This window comes from Eupeodes corollae, chromosome 3, assembly GCF_945859685.1.
Source record: "Eupeodes corollae chromosome 3, idEupCoro1.1, whole genome shotgun sequence".
Taxonomy (NCBI): domain Eukaryota; kingdom Metazoa; phylum Arthropoda; class Insecta; order Diptera; family Syrphidae; genus Eupeodes; species Eupeodes corollae.
Window position 1 is genome coordinate 110,895,849 of NC_079149.1, and position 20,247 is coordinate 110,916,095.

Sequence of the window (20,247 nt, forward strand, 5' to 3'; positions counted from 1 at the left end):
TAAACAATGTATTTCTTAGCAGAACAAATCTACAACGGACCAGTTTCATTAGAACACCAAAAAGAACAAATAAAACTTACTCGCATATGCTACCAATTTGAAGAATTCTAGTATCTTCTGATAGATAGAGTTACTAAGTTATTAATTTTCGTTATTCACTATGCTAATGAACTTAAAGTAAAAATACTAAAAAGTGACCTCGGTCAACTTTTTATCAAACAAAAAATTGGATAAGATAAGTGTTCACCTTCAAGGCCTTTCGATTTCAATTCGTTTTCTCCACTATTATTTGTGCACCTAAAAATACGTATACTATATAACACTTAAAAATAAAGCCAATATTCATCTTAAATTAAAATAATCTTCCGGTTTGTCATAAACTTTTATGAGAAAAAAAAACGTTTTGTGTTTATTTTTGCATGCGACATTTCACATTTTTGTTGTTGCTCTCACTTTTAAATGCAAGAGAAATTTATTTAATTTTCTTAAATAAAATATATTTATATTATGCATATGAACGTGTAGATAGATATCTGCTATTAATAATTTAATATGATTTTTGTCAAAATTAAAATAGGTGTATTTAAAATACGTATTTTTTTGATTAAAAGATAATTTTTCTTTTCCATTAAATTTTTACTATCATAATTTAAATAGAAGTGGAAGAAAATGAGAACCTTTAGATTTATTTAAAAAAAAAAGAATTCGATTAGGAGTAGTAATCTAATAGTAAAATAATTGTATCCTTGCCACTTATTGATGATTCAGTCCTGTTGATGTTTTTATCTTAAGCTATTAATTTCAAAAGCTAATAATAAACCACTTAATTATTCCAACTACTCTCAATGAAGCGTAACATTTATGTTTACTTAATTTAATGAGTTGTATATATCCATGTTGTACTAGTTTACTTAGGAGATATCCAGATCCACTTCATTATCATTACATTATCTGTGCAATTAATATTTTTATTTACACTTTCAACTACCATACAAAGTGGGTTAAAGATAAAACCAATATATCATTATTATTATGTTGGTTTTTGATCGATTTTAATCTGACACATAATTTCGAAACACCTGTGTGATTTGTATTTAGTAAGTTATTCTTTCAAATCTAATCTGGTATTAATCTATTTAATGCTAATTTTATATCTGACATAGGGATTACATTTTGGGGTTAAGTCTAAAATGAAATAGTTGAGATAAAACTTTTAAATTGTGAATATAATAAAATTATTTATTGTATTACATATTTGTATTTCTTATTTCAATCTATTCGACATTAAATTTGTTCAAATTCTTCTAAAAACTTTTCTGTTGAACGCACTGTTTCCAATATTTCAATGATTTTGACACTTCAAAAATTATTTTCGAGATATTTCTTTCCTTAAAAATAATTGTTTGATATAATTTTAAAAACAACTGATTTCATTGCAAGGATCGAAATAGCCGTTATTACCGATTGTTATAATAGGCTTCAAATGTTTTTTAGATAGAAAGTAGATAGATAAATACAAAACAGATAGATAAATCTTTATTCATTAAAAACGATACATAATAATTTACAATAGAAAAAAAGTACAAACATTTATAATATAAATATAATATAAAAAAAAGAACATATATAAAAATAATATTACAAAAATATGATCAACTTTTTAAACGCGTTTTGTTAAAGTGGCAAAGAATTTTAAAGAAGAAAAAGAATAGTTAACAATACAAATGTGTTACTATATAAGAAGAAAACAATTAGGTACTTTAACTGATTGTTCAAAATATTTAATAATATTGGGGCTTTTGTTGAGCTAAAACAAACATTTTTTCTGTTTTTTTAAGTACTAAGATACTTCAAAACTAACTCAAATAAGAATTTCTGTAATTATTTGCATGGGAGACATAGCGTAACATCAATTTTCAACCATACTTCCCGTTTTGGTTTGAGTTGCAGAGTGAACAAATTGCATCTAAGTCAGTTCTATGTGGCCTGTAGTTAAGCTCAAGAGTTTCAGTCCGTATTTGGAATATCAAACTTATATCAGAAGCAGAAAGGTCCTCACAGAAATAATTATAATCACCCAAAGTTAAATTAAGACGGCTATAGGTTGCTCTTAAAAGTGATTAACTAGCCCTTTCGAGATAAGTGTTGTACATTTCCTCATCAACCATCGAAATGCAGTTGTAAAAAGTATTTCTCCATTCTTCTTTGTTGTTTGCATTGCTGTGGCAAGATCATGCCAATTTCTAAAAAGGGAATAATCACAATGGAGTGATATCGTCTAGAAATTGGTATCCAATGACTTGATTCTCATAACAAAAGCAACTGTTCACGGTTACCTCAAAAACCTTAAATTTCGATGTAGGGTCCACGAAGATTTTTGCCAAAAAATTGTGACCACATCGAGTTTATAGCTGATTTGGCTGGTACAAGTTTCTCTTTAATATGATTTTTGATTTTCAAATTATGAGTGATAGTAAAACTAAGATACTTTTACTCACATTGTTATCTGAACGGTTTTAAGGTTTAAAAATCATAATTTCAGATTAAGAAATTTTGATTTTGAGATACCACGAAAAGCAAAATCGTAAGTTTATTTATCTGAGTTATCAGAAAACACCACTAGATCACCAGCAAAGAGCAAAATCTTCAAAGATAAATCACCATAGTTGACGCCTCCCGGTAATTTATTTAAGTTCAATATCATTGATAAAAAGAGCGAACATCAGCGGACTCAATATACAGCCTTGTGGAACACCTGTTTCGGTTTTAAAGGATTTTGACATTGATATACCATTACAAACCATTGCAAACGTGTTTAATAAAAGTTGTTCTTAAATCCGAATAAATTTGGTTGAAAGACCGAAAGCAGCTTTTAAGTCAACGAAAAAAGTGTATTGGGGGCTTCTTTTTGTCGATAAAACGCCTGGAAACGCTCGTAAGAGCCTGATATCGACTTATCACATTATTTCGTTCAATCCAATTCAACACAACATTTGTACAAACAGTTTTCTTAGTAAGCTCAGAACTGAAAGTCCTCTATAATTTTCTGGTGAACTCGGTTTTTTAATGTTTTTTAATGTCATCTCAAAACTTTATTTTAAGATGGCCACACTGGAACAATTTGTGTCCTGCGTACGTTTGAGCGTATTTTTGTTTTCTTCAAACAATTAAATGCCATTTGATTTGTCAAAAAAAAAAAAACAATTTAATTTTTAAAAATTTTTTATATAAAAATTGTTAGAGTCGTTTTTTTTAGACTAATGTTCAATTTTAGTTTGACGATATTTTTGGTATGCAAAGCTTATTTTAATACTTTTTTATTTCAATTCCGTGAAAAAATAGGGACCCATTTTCGAAATATCGAATTTCGAAACAATAATGTGTAATAAAATTATTGAAATCGGTTGGTTAATACTTCTTGTATTGTGCTTCCCTCTTGGAGCAATACAAAATTGTTTATTTTTTATTGAAAGAAACCAGATTAAGAAAAAATTTCATATAACACTAAATAAAAATGTATAGGTTCGGTTTTGAGAAAATTCGAATTTTCGGTTTTTGTCCACCAAAATTATGTGTCTACTCGCTCTACTGTTTTATTTAGTTTAAGCAAAATAAAAAAAGGACCTAACGAAAATGAGCCTAAAACCTTAATTTCCAAATTTGGAGAAAATTGACCAAATTGATTTTTGGTAGGGGCGTGGACAGAGAGACATGCAGACGGACGGAATTAGGGGACCCATTTTTTTTACTCCACTGCCATCGTAAAGTCATATTTCATTAAAATTTCATGTGTGAAATTGATTACGAATGCAAAACCTATTTATTTATTTCGTTCACATGTTTCGCAAGTAAACACTAAAAAAAAAGATTTTTTACCTCGAATATTTTACGGACAACAAATAAATGAACCTCCAAAAATAATTCTATGCAAACGAAAAATAACGATTTTTGGAATTTTGAAAAAAATCTTTAAAACGGCTTCTTTAAAAAAAAATTAGAAAAAACATTACTCGAAGTTGGTAAAAATTGAATTTCTACTAATATTATCTTTTACGAAATATGGTTTCAACAATCAGAAATTTTTTTATAAAAATCTCAATTTGTTCATTAAATTTAAATTATAAAAAATAATACTACAAACAATTGGTAAAAACTGTTCTTCGATTCTTTATATCTCGTGAATATATGAAGTCATTCTGTTCTAAATTTAGTTTTAACATAAAATATTGGTCTTGAAAGAATTTAATCTGTAAGAACTAGAAACTTTCAAAAAATTTGGTAATGATTGGTTTTCGACTAAAATATCGATAGTTAAAACAGTTTTTGAAATCAAACTTATTTTATCATATGTAAAATATTTTTATTAACTTCGGTTAATTTTGTTTTTAAAATTTAACTGACACCTTTTTTTCCAAAAAAAAGCTTTATCAAATGGTTTTCTACTTAAGTATTATTATTATTCAAAATAAAGGTATGTCAGATTTCAAATAGAGTGATTTAGGGCTAAGCACCTACTTTAAATTTAAGGCTTTAGTTAGAATTGTTGGTAATACTTGTTAACTGTGTGCAACAGTTTCTTCATTATTTTAAAATCTCAAAAGACTTTCACTTTTTTAAAATACTACAACTCAATGCCAGTATATTTATTTGTATTTCCTATCATCAAGTTCTACCTTTTTTCTTTTAATTTCTTCGAAGGTGTTTCTATCTTCTTTTTTTTCTCAGCGGGATTTGAGTGCGTGACTGATGGCATAAGAATGCATTTTTTCATATTTTACCATTAACATATTATTCATAGTTTTCCCATGATTTCTATTGGACATACGAGTGCATTATCACGTTGAGCCACACGCACGTGCGTAGCACACCTTACAGCAAAAACATACACTTTTGATTTTATGGGTCAAGTATAGAGCGCTGGTATGTACCTTTGAATGTGAAGTGGTTAAGGATTGTGAGGAAATTATTTATTCAAACAATGCAAAATGATAAGTGATGCATTTACTACTAATGTTTGTTTTACATACATACAGATATGGACATTAAAATAGAAACACCAAGCAGAGTTTTAACAATTCAATTTTTGATTGACTTAAAAATATTTTTTTTTTAAGTTTGGTCTTCATTTTTTAATTTTTGTCTTTAGAACTAAAACTACTTATTATTTGTAGAAAAATTATAACTTAAAATATTCTTAATTCATAAATGTAAAGAAAGGAACGAATTTCGGGACAATTAAAATAGATACAAAGATTTAAAAAAATAACTAAATTAAATACAAATCTATTCTGTATTTAAAAATTATTTTAATATCTGGTTGCCTGGCCTTTAGCTTTAATTACAGTGTTACATGTGTTGCACATAATAATAAAAAATAGGCGGCATCTGTCAATTGAAATATTCTATCACTCCTGTTGAAATATCCTCCATCATTCGGTTTAATTTTTTGTTAAATGTTTCCCAACCGCGCATTTTAAATCTTCCCCAAATCTTCCTATGGGATTTAAGTCAGGCAATTGGGATTGCCACTCCAATACGCTGATTTTTTGGTCGTAAAATACTTTTGAGAAGTTTGGAAGTGTGCTAAGAGCCATTGTCATTGAGAAGCAAGTTCTCGTCCGCATAAGGCAACATCGTATCCTTCATAATATTCACCTTCATATTTTGATCCATTTTGGACAAATGTCCAAGCCATGCCAATAAAATTAACCCCAAAGTATGATACTGCCGCCACTATTCTTGACGGTTTCCTGGATGTATTTACGATTTAGTTCTTTAAAATTGAGCCTTCTAACGGTTGGCTGTCATCACTTCCGAACAAATTTATCTTTGTTTCTTCCATCCACAAAACATTCCTCAACTTTTTGACTCCTCCCATTCCAATCAAAATGATCGTGTTTTACTTAGAAACGGCACCATTCCTGCGATCTTTCTGAGCAAGTTACATTCAACTAGTCCTCTACTAACAGTTGAGAAAGTTTTTGGAAGCTTTATTTTTTATTTTCCTTGAAGACTTGTAAAGATGTTTTTTTTTAAGCTCAAATTATTTTTTAGTCTTCTCTTGGGTAGTTGTTGTGCTTGCTTTTCACCTCTGTTTCTTAGCTCTCAGCGGTCAAATTGCTTTTGCAATCGACTTGAGAGATCTACTCATTGTTCTGGCTATTTCCCTCACAGGTTTCTTTTTAGAAAACAATTCTTAAATTCGCGACTCATGTTTTCCTTCGAATTAATTGTAATATTATTAAAATAATTTGAATGTACTTTCTAAAGTGAACTAATTGTTTTATAAAAATATTAATATATAATAATATTTTTGGTAGTATTTAAATATTATAGTCTGTGTTCCAATGTATTTCTATTTTAATGTCGACCAAAAACACAGTCTTGCCTAAGGAACAATTCATCCCCAAACAATGAACAAGCAAAAAAAAAAAGGAATACAAAAAAATAACTCTGTTCAATCAAGTATAATTTTTCCACAAAAAAAAAAAAAACAACACAACATTTTACTAAACATTCTAAAACTAAATCCAATTTTACTCATGAAACTAAAATTGGATACTCAGATCAAAACTGGCAGAAAATGTCATCTAAAGTAATTACATATTTCCATTTTCGTTTGAGTTTTCGAAAACTATGACAAACATATTGTTTCAGTTTTTAAAGATAGTTTGCAATTACTTTTTATATTTCAGCTAATTTTCCTTTTTTTAATCAAAATGGTGACCTCAAAAATTATACTATTCCTTTTTTCTACAAAATCTATCCCTCTTTTGTGTTTTTCCAATTTCTTCTTTTTAATAAGGTTTTCTTTTGAACCCTTCAATATTCATTTTAATTATAAATGTATATAAAAACATTAAAGTTTTCATCATTTATAATAAATTCTCATTAAATTCTATTTTCCCTTCATCATTCAAAATTAAAAAAACACAACAAATTAAAAACATTATTTTTAAATCTCTGCAACTGAAACTTTCTTTACCACAAAATATAATATTGAAATAGTAGGTACCTTTAACTGTACCTTTACATTATTATTATATTTTTTATTGTTGTCTATCTGAATAAACACAAAGGATGGTTTAAAAATAACCACCATGGTTCTATATCTGCACACAAATACGTTATTCTATTGTTCAAATCATAAACTGTTTTCTCCAGACAAATCGATTACACCCCTATAGTATATATACCATCCTCGATAACAATCTGCAAACAATCAAAAATGATTTCAAAACTGAAGAAAACATTTTATGGTTTTCGAAATTCTACAAAAACACAAAACAAAAAATAAACAAAATATTCTCATTTCTCATTGTTGAATGTCAGTGATATATTTTATACCAACTTTCTATAACTATAGATATTTTCGAATCGAAGAAGGAACCTGAAGAGAGAACTATACAATCCCTCGTAGATCCTCTTCATTAAAGTTTGTTTACCTTTTTTGTTTTTCTATTTTTGTTTTATGTTTAAACCTTTTAACTCTAAACTCAAAACTCTAATACCCTTCTATCCTTCTTGACGTTAACATAAAACACCAATGCCGAAACACTCGTAAACGTGGTAGAGATAAGAGCAGGAGAAGGTTGTACCTTTACCCTCATATAAATGAATGTCTATACCTAGGTACTTCCTCCACTAAATGTTATTGACTCAACTGCATAACACAGCAAAGTTTTATGCTTCTAATCAGATATTTTCAAATCTAACATCAGAACACTATACATAGGTATAAGCAAGGTCAATATTTTAGATTCATTTTAAAGATAACACAAAGGAGACAAAGGTCTTTGTCTAGATGCATAATCTTCTATCGCCAGACACACTCAACACTCTTTATAATCACTTTGCATTTCCCTGACATATTTAAATAATTACAAAAATAAAATTAAAATTTATTACAACTTGTTTACAATAAATTATCAATAAGTTGAATGCTTACTTCATTTTTTTCGACGACATAATCCTCAATTTCTCTCGATATTCTTCTTACTTTTGAAATTATTATATTATTTGTTTTTTTTTTTTTTTTTTTTCAAAAATTGTGATAGAATATTTAAAGTAAACTCCCACCCCTTTTCTAACACCTTCTAAAGAACACTTGTTTCATTCACTAATTATTTCATCTAATTCACTTTCACGTTAAATAGAAACAAATTAGGAACACTCTCATTATCAGTGGATTATTATTTTTCAATTATTACACTTGCAAGCTAAATAAACATCAGAAGTGAAGAACCGAACCGAACCGAATGAACCGCACCGCTTTGAAGACAATAAGGCAAACTATATTATGAGAATTTTGTTTGATGTTTTTTTTGTCTTCAATTTTGAAACCGAAGTAACGCAGACTTTGTTGTCAAAGAAGCCTTTTTTCTGTAATACCATCTGATGAGAAAGACAACTTAAGAACAAAGATTTGTGGTGTATCTATAGGGACCGATGCTTTTTGAAGTATAGTTTACTTCATACTTATTCGAAGGTACAAAAATATTTATACAAAACACAAAATCCATCCATTCAGTGTCTTATCCGAGGGATGTCGCGTGCTAGACTAAATTTATATTAAAAAATTCTTCATTCCAAAACACTTGCTATCGCTATCGCTTTTGCTGCTTCGCTTCTCGAACTCGACATCGACATCGACTTCGACTCGCATTGTGTTCACAAAAGTCAAAATCAAAATAGAGAAATGTGAGAAGCCATCATACTACCCATATTTTAAATTAACAACAAACAAAAATAGTACTATTTAGTATTGAAAAGAGTACTATCTAAGAAGTGGTTCTATCGTTCTGTGACCCGAATGCCAGTCGAGTCGAGTCGCATCGCCCGCCATGCCACGCCACCAGTGGCAGAATGTGCATAGCTCTCAGAGCTCTCAAGTAGTATCTTCTGTTTGCTCTGGAGCACCTATGTTTGCATAGAAACTATAATATGATGAGTAGAACTCTGGTGCAGAGTGTAGATTGCTTGCTGAGCGACCGACACGACAACGACCAAGACGACGAACGGACGATGACGATGACGAGCGTGCGCTGGCTGGTTTTATAGTAAAGCGTGTTGTTGATAATGTTGACCATGGAATAGCTAGTGGATGGTTTCGGTTATTTGAGATGCAATAGGGCAAATAGGAAATCATCAAGTACATATATATTTTTAATGTTTTTGTTCTCTGTGGATGGGAGAGTAGGGGTTGCCATGGTGATTTGATAAAAGTGTGTGTTTGAATGTAATGGTTTTGTTTGAAAGTTTTTGATAGGTGATGTTAAAGTGAAATGAAAGGAAGAGTGTTGTAGGTGTTTGAGTAGGGATAGAATATTTGACATTTCCTTTTCAAAACATGTAATTCTTATTTCGAAATCATTGTTTTGTCATTGTTTTATATTGTCCTCGATTTTCTTGATATAGGTATTTACTTTTAATATTTATATCATGTTGTTTTTTTAAATAGTCTAAAGTTTAACTTTTCGTGTCAAAATATATCAAAATATTATGGATCTAGAAAATAGTTTTAAATGTTTTCAAATTTATTGTAATGTTTTCAGTTAGCCTTAATTCAAATCCGACTTTACAATTACTTAATCACATGCGGTTTTTGAGCTTTTCGAGGCTGTCTAAACTCATGGAATGGTTTTTTTACTTGCAACATATAAAAACTATATTTCAAGTATTGCATTTGTAAAATATTTCGACCTTGAGATTTTAAACAATCATGACATTACAATATTAGACATATCGAAAAAAAATTCGACCCCCGATTCTGTCCGTCTGTCTATTTTCCTGTCTGTAGGAAACTTTAAAGTGAAGGTTTTAAGCAGATTCGATTTGTTTTTCATTTTGTTTTCTTGGAACTAAAAATGAAAGTAGTCCCCGTATAAACATTTTGGTCAAAAATCTAAAGTTCGAATTTTCTGAAAAACGAACCCATGTGTTTTTATAATTTTCATGGGACTTTCGTCAATTATTGCCTGTCATTCCTCGATCAACTCCTACTGACGAAAGTTTAAAGTCATCAGTTCGTTGGAGATATGTACGAAATTTTACATTGAACATAAATATGCGTATTCAACTACATAATGATCCCCATGAGTTATTAAAACAATTATTGGAAATTTGTGATGGAAAAAAACCAATCGACAGTACCAACGGATTGATCACTTAACCGAACAATTTTTGTACAATTGCGCAATCTATAGATGAGTTTATTGAATGTGTTTTACACATTTTTAAGATTTTTTTTTTTAAATTTTCTCTACGTATAAAGCTTCTCTGGACTTAGACGAATAATTCAAGACCAAAATTAGCCAAATCGGTAAAGGCATTGTTGAGTTATAATATTACAACGAAAAGTGGCATTGATTTTTGGTAACAGTTTGTTTGGCTCCAGAAGTGTACTCCTATGAAATCGTCATTTTCTTTTTAAGTTTTCTCAAGAACTAATAAACCGATTTCAATATTTCCTCTGCGCAGGTTCTTATACTGTCTTAATAATATTTGATGATCAAAAATGTCATTGTTTTTTTGAATTTTTTAAAAAATATTTTTTTTTTCAAAATTCGATATCTTGAAAAAGGGTAACCATTTTTTTTTAAATCAAGCGTATATTATAAGTACAAAAAACTGCACACCAAAATATTTTTGGGAAGCAATTAAAACAAAAATCCCTCTGAAGTTTTGAACAGACAAAAATATTAAATCAATTATTTTTTTATTAATGAAAAGGCATTTCAATTTTTGAAGACAAACACAAATTTGAAAATGTAAGTGCTATTTAAAAACAGTGTCTTTGAATTCAAGAGTAACTTCGTGGGACCCAGTGAAACAGGTTATTTGTTTTAAATTCGTGATGGTTTTCCAAATTTCAAAAATGCTCGAAAACGTGTACCAAATTGAACCATTTCTGCTAAAAAAGTTTAAAAAAAGCATCTGGGATGCGACCCTCACTCATAAATTCACATTCCGTCTGTCGATTCGACTTGCTTAAAAGTTTGTTGTATTCGTGTTGGGTTTAAAAAGTTGTTTTTTAAATTACCAATAATATTTTTTCTTTCATATTTCTTAAATTTTCTATAAATTGGATGAATGAAATTAATTTGATTGATATCAAGAACGGAACATCAATTTGTTTCATATTTGCGTACTATTTTTTGTAGATTTCATTTTTTTTTTATGAATAAGCGGACTGTTGGATTCTTATAAAAAAATTACTGAATATCGAAAACAATATTTTCTGTGAAATAAAAAAAAGTTTGAAGACAATATTCTTAATTTTTGATAAGCTATTTGAGTCGAAAGTAAATTTTTACCAACTTTTGTAAACATTTTTTTTTAGGTTTTTTGTAAAAATACTATCAATTCCATTTTTCTCAAAAATGTATTGAATGTTGAAAACTATATTTTTTAAAAGATAAAAGTAGTTGAAAGCCAATATCTCAAAGTTTTAAAAAGATATTTTAGTCGAAAATCCATTTTTACCAACTTTGAGTAATGTCAATTCGATTTTTCTTAAAATTTTACCGAATGTTGAAAACAATATTTCTTAAAGTTAAAATTAGTTGGAAGCCATAGTCTCAAATTTTTGAAAAGATATTTGTGTCATATTCTATTTCTGCCAACTTTTGGTAAATTTTATTTTAAGTTTTTATTTTTTGTAAAAAAACTTAATTCGATTTTTCTCAACATGGATAAAATAAGTTTGAAGCCATAATTTCAAGTTTTTAGGAAGATATTTTTGTCGAAATTCAGTTTTTACTAACTTTGAGTAGGTAATGTTTTTTTAGGTTTTTATTTTTTATAAAAAAACTGTCAATTTGATTTTTCTCAAAATTTTACCAGATGTTAAAAATGTAATTTTTCGTTGCACAAAAGTGTTTTGGAGATGAATTCATTTTTTATTCGTGACATTTTCCAGGTGATAGTTTTTTTCAGTTTTGTTGATTTGTATGTATTACAAAATTTATTCGAAATAGATATCTCTACTGGTTCTTGAGCTATGGACGACGAAAAAAACGTCGCACGCACACAAACATCTATCTAGAACTCTCTAAGGACCTTAAAACGTTGAGAAATGTCAAAATTTTCGACAAATCTGACCCATTATAATAACTTCCTATGGGAAGTTAAAAAGGATTGTATGTAACTTTTGTGTCTGTTACGATTCAGTCGTCATAATAATAATTCTATCACATCAATTTTTTTTGTAATAAGTATATTAAAAAATATGAACACAAATTTTGAAACGGGTGTTTTTAAAACTTGAGTAGATAGTTAAAATTAAAGTTTGGATTTGAAATCAACACTAAAAATTAACTTTAAAACGTATTTTCCATAACTATAAAAGGTTTACTCAATACTTCATACAGAGTCAAATAAAGGTTTCATAACTAATGAGAATTTACAGAAACTAAGTAAGATACTAAAATTATTTAAACTTTATCTCGAAAATAAACATTTTTACGTTGCAAAATCATCATACAACTTATTGTTAGAAGATTTGGGGCAACAACAAAGTCTTACAACATTTAATGTTTTATTTTATATGGTTAAACCCTCTTAAGAGCAAAAACAAAATCCTTTTTATCACTTAAGTGGGTTTTTCTCTTTAGTGAAATCTAGATAACCAACATAATCTCAATCCACTAATTTCAAAAATTCCAGTAAGAAATGATTAAAAGTAAAAAATAAGTGTAGTTGCCTGTACATAAAAAAGATGGAAGGTTAAAAATAAAGAAGAAATTAAGGCATTCAGAAACTTTTATTATTTTTTCGAATAAGTTTTTCGGGGTTAAAATATTGTATTTAAAATGTTTCATGACAAAATTCTGTATTACGAAATTCTGTATGAGCAAAATTTTGTACGGTCAAAATTCTGTGAGACAAATTTCGAAGTACAGGGGCCCTACTATGTAAATCGATTCTACTTTAGATTCTATTAGAAACTCATTTCCGATTCTACTTTCAAATCGAACTACGTATGAAAGGAGAATCGGATGCCGGTTATACCAACTTGTTTTGTACTTTCGAACGAGCATCGAGTAGTTGACAGTTTAAAAAAAAAAAACACATCAAATTTTTAGACAAGAATAATTATTACAAAAATGGACACCTCTGAAATTTGGTTTAATTTGCAAGGAATGAAGTACGGTACAAGTAAATTGAACCCCGAAAAATAAGAGATAATTACAACATAATGGAGCTAAGTGAGAAAAGCTTTGTTCATATGCATAAATACGTTAGAATATTTGAACGCATTCTTAATGAAAAATATCTCGTAAAAGACAAAATGTTTTTCCGATTATCATTAAGTTATCAGCAACATTAAAGTTTTTGGCAAAAGAAGCTGCCAAAACCAAATCGGTGGTGACAAGAACGCTGGACTTGCACAGCAAACCATGTCAAAAATACTTGGCGAAGTTTTGACTTCAATCGAAAGTGCCCGGTGATTATGAATTTTGAAATGAATAAGGAAGAGAAACGAGAGTCCAAACGCAATTTTTGGCAAAAAATCACAAATTCCCGATGTAATTGGGGTGGTAGAAAACATAACATAGATATAAAATTTTACTTACACTATGACAAAAAATAAACTTCGCTCGAAAACACATTTGATGTAGAGTGATTATTATCTATTTTTGCCTTGTTAAGAATTCTACTTTCGAGTTACGTAGTTCCTCGTTTATTTGAAAGTTCATAAGAATATAGTTGGCACTTTCTCGTTCGTTCGAAAGTAGTCAAATAGATACACAGTACCAATTTTTCGAATTCGAGCAATTTCATTGTAGAATGGAGTTACACAGTAGGGCCCCAGAATTTGCAGAAAACAACATATTTTTGAGGATAAGATATCATACAAATTTTTCAGTAACTTTAATTTTCAAAATAATTTAAGATAATAGCATGTTTTTATTTAATTCAATAAACTTGCATTTCTTTGCAGCTAAAATGTAAGTTTTCAAATGAGTTTCTTCATATGAAGATACCGATGTTTTAAAAACAAGTGCATCCTTTTTTTTTAAATAGTCAACAGAACACTCAACAACAAACAAGGATACAATGTTTCGTGTTAAAAATACGGAGACACAGTATTCTGACACATAGTGTTTCGCGCATACATCATTTTCGTAAACATTTTTGTAAGTTTAAAGTGATTTTGATTAAAGAATTTAGGACACACAAAATTATGACCAAACAATATCCTACAGTATTAAACTGAATTTTTATCATACATAATTCAAAGAAATAGTAATATCATTCGAGATTATTCATTAATGTTTATTGTTATGAATTTAAATTATTAATATATTAATAGTTGAAAAATTAAAAATTTTCCTCAATATGTAACATAAAAAATGTCTTTAGCTAAATTAATAAACTTTTTGGAGCCTACCTTTTATTTCTTTTCGTATGTGAAATTTTTCGAATCATTCTTCTAATTTCCAAAACGGAACGTTTTGATTTCGAAATATGTTAATAACATTGTAAAAGGATTGATCACCACATTTTTACTGTCGGAAATTTGCATGTTAAACTAAATATGCGTCACAAAAATATATATAGAATATGATTGAGATTCCGAATATTGAGAACGGTCCCATATTTAAAAAAATTAGAAATGTTAAGACTTCAATAAAAAGGTATCTTTGTGTGCAAAGCGTTTTGTTTAACATTTAATATCAAGTCTTTTATTCTATAAATTACTCTCATTTTCTCCATATTTAATGTGCACTTGACTCTTTCAATGAGTAAAACTTAAATTGATTATATTTATATTAAAAATACCTATTTACCAACAATTAATTATGAACCACTACAAAAACTATGCTGCACAAGCACATCTTTCCTGGTAGTTTAATTTTTTTCCTCTTAATTGAGTAAAAAATCTCCGTCCCAAGTCCGGCAGTTCAAAAAAAGAGGGAAAAAAAATATTTTTTAATTTGGCCTTGACATTCATAACTCATATTTATATGATACTTTGGTACACTATAAAGTTGCATTATTTTTCAATTATTCATAAATATAGGCAGATGCACAACATATTTTATTATTGACATCATAATCATCATCATAATCATAATCACCACATCGACCACTCTATAAATTGACCAATCAGATTCTGATATTATTATAAGTACTTAGGAGAGATATGTATTTGAAGTAGATTGCTTTTATGAAATCGTCTAGTCTCAACTTTATATAGTCCGTCAAAGCTGATTATAATTACGAAGCATTCAATCTAAAGCAATTTTGTATCTTTTGAATGAATATTTTGTTGTCTGTTGGGGCGTTTAAGTGTGGTCACATAAAAAGCTTTACGTTTGGATAAGCATCACTATAAAGGCGCCTGCAGAAATATTTTTATTTTTTAATATTTTGTTATTTTGTAAGAGAACAAAATTAATAGAGTACATTGCATATAAAGGAGGTTCGAGTTCATATAAATAAAATATAAACATAAACAGAAAAATTGTCCTGAGTTTCGAGAGGTCAAATACAAAATGTATTACTTTTGGACGACACGTGACGATGCAACTCAGATGATCAAGAGAAAAGTTTATAAAGTAAAAAAGCTGAAAACAATATTTTGTTATAGATTTTTGAAGACTTGAATTCTTAAAAATAAATAATATTAATTCTAAGAGCACCTGCGACTTTTTAACTGAAAATAACCCATTATTTTGAAAATTAAATATAAATTTCTATAAACTTTATTCGTTCGTAAAATGTACCATGGTAAAGGTTTTGTTTTTACATAAAGTTCTAATTGGAATATCTTTAATATTGCTTAAAGTCTCTTAAGTGAAATAAATTAAATTGAAAACTAAACAAGCTCACATAGGAATAATTCTATTTTGAAAAAAGGTCAAGAAACGTGAATTATTAAGTCAAAGAGCTAATATTTCCAATTCCTGAAACTGTTAATGGTTATAAACCAGAAATTGTTTATCACCAACTGAGTTTAACATTTTCCTTATTTTATTAACTGAGTCACGAAACTTTATAAATCATTTCTATTAGCTTTATTCTTTGGTGAAAGAAATTATAATTAGTTTTGATTTATTTTATTACAATGATATTAAAAGTACAAAGTTAAGATATTTGTATATCTACTGATGATGTACACAAACATTTCTAATATTCTCTTAATTTATTACAGCCACAAACTTAGAACTTTCACAAGTCGGCTGTGACAAGGGTGATGGCGATGGGTAGCCCATTAGGAAAGTAATTATGAAGGTAAGTTCTATATTTACTGAAAGCTTAAATTAAGCAATCCTTTATTATTTATTAAACACAAAAAGGAAATAAAAACTTCAATGTTCCATCACAAATAAAAACATTTGTTTCGCACAAAGAAGATAGTGAAAAAAGTTTTTTTTTGTGCTTTGTTAACCTATTTTCTCAGTTTTTTTTACTAATCTATATTAAGCGATAATGATAAACTTTACATAGTATATATGTTACCGGAAATGTATGTAATCCGTCGTTATATATAATTCCTAGGAAATGTATACAATGCCAAAAATCGCCAGGAAATGTGTGAATTAATTCTTTTTATACACATTGCCTAGGAATTCTATAAATCTCCTAAGCAGCAATAGGAATTGTATATAAATCCCATACTTCTCCGCTTTTTATCGGAAATGTATATAATCTGTCATTATATACAATACCAAGGAAATGTATCAAATGAAAAAAATTGGAAAGAAATGTATGAAATAAACATATGATTTCACTTTTTATTTTCTCCTTCTTTACATACAAACCACTGTACATACGAGTATTTAAGCGAAATATTCTCCTACCATACGAAAACAAATCAGAAACTGTATTTTAACGGTTTTTTTTAGGTTCGAGATCGATCTAAGCCAACGACGCCCGACGCACAGAATGAGTTTTGAAACTCACATTCACAAGTAGTGTTCAGTTAACCAAACACATTCATATAAAGCACGAGTTACATACCCCACTCGCAGCCATCAGGCAGCAGCATCGGGGTCAGTAGCATACAGGAGTAAAGTTTTTACTTTAGTGTCTTGTAAATATTCGTTGTATACGTACCTCTGTGTTGTCCATAATGGCGGCGTCTATGTCACGGGTCGAGATAATGAGACATCGATTTTACAATGATTTAGAAAGGTCTAGAAAGACAACGAGTGCTAAAAATACTGTTTATATTCAAGATGAACGTTACAAAGCTTTGTTAGAAGAGGTCGCATCGGCAAAAACCACAGCAAGAAAAAATCCTCGCGATTATTGGTTGTTAAGGCGATACGACGTGATTTCCATAAACCAAAAAAGTAAACTTATTTTTCCTGTTAAAGACCCTGGAGGCAATATACTTTACTATGTAAGTGACAGCGAGTTGTTTGACGTATTACACAATGCACATATACAAATTGGACACGGTGGGAGAGATCGCATGATGAAAGAAATCTGGAGTCACTACAAAAACATAACACGTAAGGATATTGAAACCTATATTCATATTTGTGAGCCATGTCAACAAAAGCAGAAAGGAATTAAAAAGGGTATCGTAGTAAAGCCTATTATAACATCTGAGTTCAACTCTAGATGCCAAGTAGATTTGATTGATTTCCAATCGCAACCCGATGGTGAGTACAAATTTATACTTGTTTATCAAGACCACCTTACAAAATTTGTGGTACTTAGACCACTTAAATCTAAACGAGCTGAAGAGGTGGCGTATATAATATTAGATATATTTACTCTACTGGGTGCTCCAGCCATTCTACAGTCCGACAATGGCAGAGAGTTTTGCAACAAAGTAATCGAAAATTTAAAAATATATTGGCCTACCTTAAAAATTATTCATGGTAAGCCCAGACATTCGCAAAGCCAGGGAAGTGTGGAAAGGGCGAATCAGGATATCGAAAATATGCTTACCACCTGGATGCAAGACAATAATAATTCACATTGGAGCGAGGGTATAAAGTTTGTTCAACTCATGAAAAATAGGGCTTTTCACGCTGGAATTAAGCAAACTCCTTATGAAGCCCTTTTTGGATGTAAAATTAAGGTAGGTCTACAGTTACCAAATGATTTCACGGAAAACATAGAAACTGAAGAAGATTTAGAGAAAATCATTGAAAACTATCAACAGAATGGTGAAGAAGATCCCAAGGCATCAACGGCTAAACTTAATGTAAATATAATAGAACCAATCCCAGTCTGTAATAATTTAGATCAGTGTGAGACCAGCACAGTACCTTCAGCCAGTGCATATAATATGGAATGCATTGTCTGTTCAAAAGAAACGACCGAAGCTCACACTTGTAGACAATGCGGATGTGCACTCCACGCAATTTGTTCTGTAGCAGGAGAGGCAACGAAAGGACAGGGGTCCAAACTGCTCTGTCTATTATGTTCAAAAAATGTAGTACTGCACAAAAATCGTCATTCTGCTAAGCAAAATCTGCAACAACAGGCAGTAAAAATGTTAAAAACAAGTGACAACAAGTTTCCTTCTGTATTCATAGGAACTTCTGTAAGGATTTCCGTACCAGAAGTCGACCGAGGACGTGGTGACGCCCGAAATATTATAGGTGTCATCTTAAATAAAACTGATAACGAGCTTTATCAGATTGGAACAAAGAATGGAATCATAAAACAATTGTATTCTAGATCTGAATTCAGTGTGTGCCCTAGGAATATTCTGGATACCAAAGAGGTACCTAGTACCGAAATTTCACTACAAACAGTTGCGAATATGCAATCAACTGGGACTGGGCAAGGATTCAAAAAATGTCTTTGCAAGAAGGGTTGTAGCTCATCAAAATGTTTGTGCTTAAAAAATAAAATACTATGTAATTCTAAGTGTCACTCCAGCTTACCCTGTAAAAATAAATAAGTTCTTTCGTTTAAAAATAAAGTAAAAAATTAAGAAAACTCTTTTTATTTCATTTTTAGTTAGTATGTTTTATTTTTCCAGATTTTTGATATACATACATATTATTAATTTAACACATTTCCTAGCGTTGTTAAGCAGTTGTATACAATTCCTAGGAAATATATACATTTCCTAGGAAAAATGTATTGTAAATAATCATTTATAAATCTTTTTATACATTTCCTAAATAGACTCGACATTGTATATATTTCCTAGGAATTGTATATAATTCCTAGGTTTCATACATTTCCGGTAACATATACAAAAACTGAAACATTGTTGTTAATAGTAAAAGTAATTTATTTTTTACCTCCAGTTTTATTTTCAATTTTAAATGAATTCTTTTATTTTCATGCAGATTTATTTTAGAAAAAAACGAATTTCAAAAAGTTTGTTCAACATGAGTTTACAATTACTCTTTATTTAGTTATTTCTAGTATTGTCTTATTTTTCTAAGCTTGAACTCCAATCGGAAGCATATGAGTTTTTTTCAAAATTCCATATTTTTTTGTGCGAAATACCTTGCTACTTGGTGAATTGAAAGAAATTCGCTGCGGGTTCTCAAGGCACCCTGTAATCAATTTCGCGTTTAGTCTGTTAATTTTAACCATACCAAATTTTAAAGGTTTCATTGTTAACTCATTTACAAGGATGCCTATAGGTTCACTCAAAAAAGGTCAGTAGTGAACCACATTATTAAGAGAGAAAAATAAAGTCAAATTGTATTTCAAATAGGGTGTTTTTTAACTATTGGTCAAAATCAGAAATTATTAACAACTTGAATGGAACTGCATTTAATGAATTAGTAGATTGTCAAAGGCAAGAACGATGTTTGAAGGTTTTTTATAAACAATACTTTAAAAGCTATTTTTATTTAGTATCTTTATTGTATTTTAATTTTTAAAGAGACTTTTAATTATTATTATCCCAAGATAGTTTTATTTTGAATTTATAAAGATTTATAAAGAACATTAAAAATAAAACCTTTTTAAGGTTTAAAAATGTTAAAAATGACCTTCTTTACTAGTGGCTTTGTCAGTCTTTACCATTTTTGTTCGTTCCAGTTTGAAATTAAATTTATGGTCTGCATTAGCTAGTTTCAGATTAAGTACTTCCAAACAATCAATAAATCCCCAAATTTATGAAACTAAAATAATTTATCTAAAAGGTCCAGGCCTCAGCGCTATAAATGAGAACCGGGATGATGAGTGTCTTATAGATGGTGATTTTAGATGCTCGAGAGAGGACTTTACTTCTCAATTGCCTTCTTAGTCCAAAGAAGCAGCGATTTGCAAGAATTATTCTTGGTATCATTTCAGCACTGGTGTCGT

At 29.4% G+C, this 20,247-nt stretch overlaps 1 protein-coding gene across 10 annotated transcripts in view; it reads right to left on the reverse strand.

The window, feature by feature from the left end:
• The window catches only part of LOC129952860 (sodium-driven chloride bicarbonate exchanger), a 96,837-nt gene that overhangs the window by 71,876 nt on the left and 4,714 nt on the right, over positions 1–20,247 (reverse strand). For 3 of the 10 annotated variants that reach the window (XR_008782404.1, XM_056065752.1, XM_056065749.1), the window contains exon 1: positions 7,949–8,649. The exons of 1 other annotated variant lie outside the window; for it this stretch is intronic. Coding sequence is in view for 8 of the 9 variants with exons in the window: in XM_056065752.1 (XP_055921727.1) it covers positions 7,949–7,968 (20 nt within the window). In the remaining variant the exon portion in view is untranslated. Of the gene's footprint in view, positions 1–7,948; positions 8,653–20,247 lie in introns of those variants that run through there. 6 more of the 10 variants (XM_056065754.1, XM_056065753.1, XM_056065748.1 and 3 more) reach the window with 3 other exon arrangements.